Source organism: Heterocephalus glaber, unplaced genomic scaffold (assembly GCF_053883595.1).
Source record: "Heterocephalus glaber isolate CG9 unplaced genomic scaffold, H.glaber_assembly_v1.0 deba00001564, whole genome shotgun sequence".
Classification (NCBI taxonomy): Eukaryota; Metazoa; Chordata; class Mammalia; order Rodentia; family Bathyergidae; genus Heterocephalus; species Heterocephalus glaber.
In genome coordinates, this window is record NW_028258351.1 from 15178673 (window position 1) to 15182609 (window position 3937).

Genomic DNA, 3937 nt, shown 5'->3' on the forward strand with positions numbered 1-3937 from the left:
AGAAAGTCCCATGTGCCTGACAAAGGTCTAGATTTGAAATGATGGTAATCAGGTAGAAATCGGTGGCTTCTGAAGTGAGTTCAATAGAACGGTCGGTGGGATGCAGTAGTTTGCTGGATTTGGAGAATGACTGTAGATACAGCTTTACTGGAAAGTATTTTATTGGAAAATGTTCTCAGATAGCCTAAGGGTACCCTGCAGCCCTCCACAAATTGATAATAAACCTGTCAGTAAGGTTAGTCTTTCTGATGTCCTCACTTCTTGGCCAAGAAGCATCTGAAGTGGATGACAGAGTAAATGTGAGAAATGGTGCAGACTGTTCTATTGACTGATTCTCTCTGGATTGGGGTGGTTTCTCTCCGATGGCAAAGTCCTGTCTCCAGTACTCAGTCATTACAGATTGCAAACAACATCTCTCTTAACAGTCTCCCTAACTTTAGTAATGACCTATACAGACATATTAATCTCAATTAGGCCATTAAAAATAAATCTTGGGGCAGGGATTTAGCTCAGTGGTTCCGCCACCTGCCTTGCAAGCACAAGGACCTGAGTCCAATCTCCAGTACCGCCCCCCAAAAATCTTATGAATTCTTAAATATTTCTTCCAATAAAACATACGATGAAACATTCATGTTTCACTGGAGGGGTGGTAAAAATCAGGTCACGCAATGGCACATAAGTGTCATGTTCCTACACATGAATTAGGAAGCAAACACTGGTTTGGTGGTGGCCAGATGCTTTGATGAGCATGAACACCCTCCTCCTAGAGTATGTCAAACTGCAATTTACCTTCACAGTACTTTAACTTACTTTTTAAAGTACAACAATTTTAAAAACTAGGACCCATATATGAGCATATAGCTTATCTGTATTTTTTTTCTTTTCTTTTTTTTTAAATTAAATTCTTTTATTGGTACATTTTAGGTATACAACACAATTACATTTCTCATTGGGAATTGTACCTTTACATGATGCATCTTGGTTCTTATTTTTTCCCCATTCCTAGCCCTCCCTTTACCCCCTCCACCCTTCCCTATTTACAAAGACTTTATTTCCATTTTTTCCATTTCTCATCATTTTTCCTTTCCCTTCTTTCCTTTCCCCTGCCCCTCCCAATACCCCTACCCCTTTGGACCTTTTCTTCCTATTTTACATTATCGATTATTCATTCTAATCATTGGTACACTTTAGGTATACAATATAATGACATTCATCATTGGAAATTTGACCTTTACATAGTCTCTCTTGGTTCTTATTTTTCACCCTTGCCCAGCCCTCCCTTCAACCCCTCCATTCCTCCCTATTTACAAAGATTTTGTTCCTATTTTTCCATTTTCTCATATTAATCCCATTCCCTTCTATCCTTTCCCCTAGCCCTCCCACTTTCTTCCCCTGTGCCCCTTTTCTTCCTATTTCACATTACCTATTATACATTTAGTCCTTATTTACACTTTCAGTTTCTCACACTAGAGAAACTATTCGGTATTTATACATGTGTGTCCTATTTATTTCACTTGAGAGTATCGCCTCAATGTGCATCCACTTAGCTATAAATGTCTCTAATTTCTCATTTTTTATGGCTGAGTAGTACTCCATTTTATTAAAAAACCACATTTTCTTTATCCAGTCTCCAGTTGATGGGCATTTAGGCTGTTTCCAAGTTTTAGCTGTTACAAACTGTGCTGCTATGAACATGGGTGCACATATATCACTGTGGTATGATTTTTTAATTCTTTGGAGAAGATCCCCACCAGTGGAATAGCAGGGTCAAATAGAACTTCCAGTCCTAGTTCTTTGAGGTATCTCCATACTGATTTCCACAGTGGTTGCACCAGTCTACACTCCCACCAGCAGTGGAACCCTGCTCCCCACAGCCCCGCCAGCATTTGTTATTGGTTGATTTCATGATAGCAGCCATTCTTTCTGGAGTGAAGTGGAATCTCAGTGTTGTTTTCATTTGCATCTCTCAAATGACCAGTGATGTTGAACATTTTTTCATGTATTTATTTGCTATTTCTACTTCTTTGTGTGAGAAATGACTGTTCATTTCAGATGCCCATTTTCAAAAATGGGTTATCTGTATTTTTAATTAAAAATTTAAATATGTCCATTGAACAGTCATTAAATAAAAATATTTCATTTCCCATTCTCTCATCCACATTTTTCTCCTATCTGTAATGCATTTTCTACCAGCAACTCTGATACTTGTTATCCTAAGCTTTAGCCTTTCTCCTTAATCCAAGCCAAACCACATTCTACTCTGATCCATACCAGCTACTTTTCTCCCATTCAGACCAAACCCTGAAGTTTTCAGCTTCACCTATCTAGATTTTCAGCATAAGAAAGTTAGAGGGTGCTCAAAGAAGAGAGCCATTTGGACACCCACATCCAGTCTTCTCATGATGGAGGCCTCTTTCCTGTCAGCACCCTCTTCAGGGCACCCTGCACATCAGGATTCTGGAGGCTGTAGATGACTGGGTTTAGCATGGGGCTGAGGATAGTATTAAGGATCCCAATCCCTTTGTCCTTATCTGAGGCTGAGACTGAGCTCAGACACATGTAGCTGGAGCAGCCCGTTACATAAAAGATACAGACCACAGTGAGGTGGGAGCCACATGTTGAAAAGGCCCTATTCCTTCCCTCAGAAGAGCAGATGTGCAGTACTGCAGCAGTGACGTGAGCATAGGACACTGAGATGAGGATCATGGGGATGACCCCCATGAAGGTGGCTCCCACAAACAGCAGCTGCCCATTGAGGTGGATGCTGGAGCAAGAGAGCTGGAACAGAGGTGGGAGATCACAGTAGAAGTGGTTGACTATGTTTGGGCCACAGAAATCAAGCACAGACACAGCCATTGTGTGAGTCAGAGCATTGATGAAGGAGATGGTGCAGCAGATGCCCACCAGGGCACCCTGGAACTCACGGCTCATGCGGGTGCTGTAGGTGAGGGGCTGGCAGATGGCCAGGTAGCGGTCATAGGCCATGGCTGTCAGGAGGTGACAGTCCACACCAATCAGGAGGTGGAAAAAGAAGAGCTGTGAAAGGCAGGCAGCATAGGGAACTCTGCACTGGTGGGCCAGCAGACACACCAGCATTGGAGGAACAATGACTGTGATGTACCCAATGTCCAGCAGAGACAGAATCCCCAGGAAATAGTACATGGGAGTGTGGAGTTTGGGCTCCACTATGATGGCAGCCAAGGTGCTGAAGTTGCTCCCAACTGTGACTATGTAAATAAAGAAAAAGACAACAAAAAGAATGGATTGCAGACCAACATTCTCTGTCAGGCCAACGAGGATGAACTCAGTGACAGTTGTCCTGTTCCCCAAGTCACCTGGCTCCATGGGCCACTGATAGACACTTCAATGAGAAGAAGCCGCAGGCTTGGCAAAAGGGGGACAGTGACACAAATTAGGTATACAACGTATGTCTGCTGGATGCTGGCGTAACATGCATGGGACACCCACCAATCAGAGTAGATAGTAGTCTATATTTTGTCCAGAATTCTCCAAGCTGCTACTATGCCAAACAATAACCCTTTAGTTGCTGATTAAGACAAAGATCCATGCAATTTCAGCAAAGTGGATGAGGCAGACAGGAATACTCCTGGAATCCAGGACAGTGGTTATTTATCAAAAGGGTACAGAAGTGCTTTAGTATTTTAACATTAAGGGTTTAATGTTCATGCTGAATAGCATCTCTCACTAGCTCAATGAATAAATGAATACATAAAATTCTATAAAGCACACCATATGAAGAGTAGCAACATACAGGAGAAAGATGGGAGGGCACGGTCTCAAGAAATTGAGATGTGAAAGAAGAGGAGCAGGAAGCAGACCAAAGTGCAAGAATGTACAAAGCTAAAAATTAAAAAGACAAAATCATTTAAAGAAAATATTATCACAATTTTAAGTACATAGACTGAGTATTCTATTA

General features: G+C 41.8%; 1 protein-coding gene across 1 annotated transcript; it reads right to left on the reverse strand.

The window, feature by feature from the left end:
• Positions 1 to 2397: 2397 nt before the first annotated feature.
• On the reverse strand, positions 2398 to 3345 carry LOC101716190 (olfactory receptor 3A10-like). The gene has a single exon (XM_004857575.2). It carries the CDS (start codon positions 3343 to 3345, stop codon positions 2398 to 2400), a length of 948 nt encoding a protein of 315 aa, XP_004857632.2.
• Between the last annotated feature and the right edge of the window lie 592 nt (positions 3346 to 3937).

Coding starts and splice junctions, on each gene's coding strand:
- LOC101716190 (XM_004857575.2), bottom strand. CDS start 3,345: ATGGAGCCAGGTGACTTGGGGAACAGGACAACTGTCACTGAGTTCATC.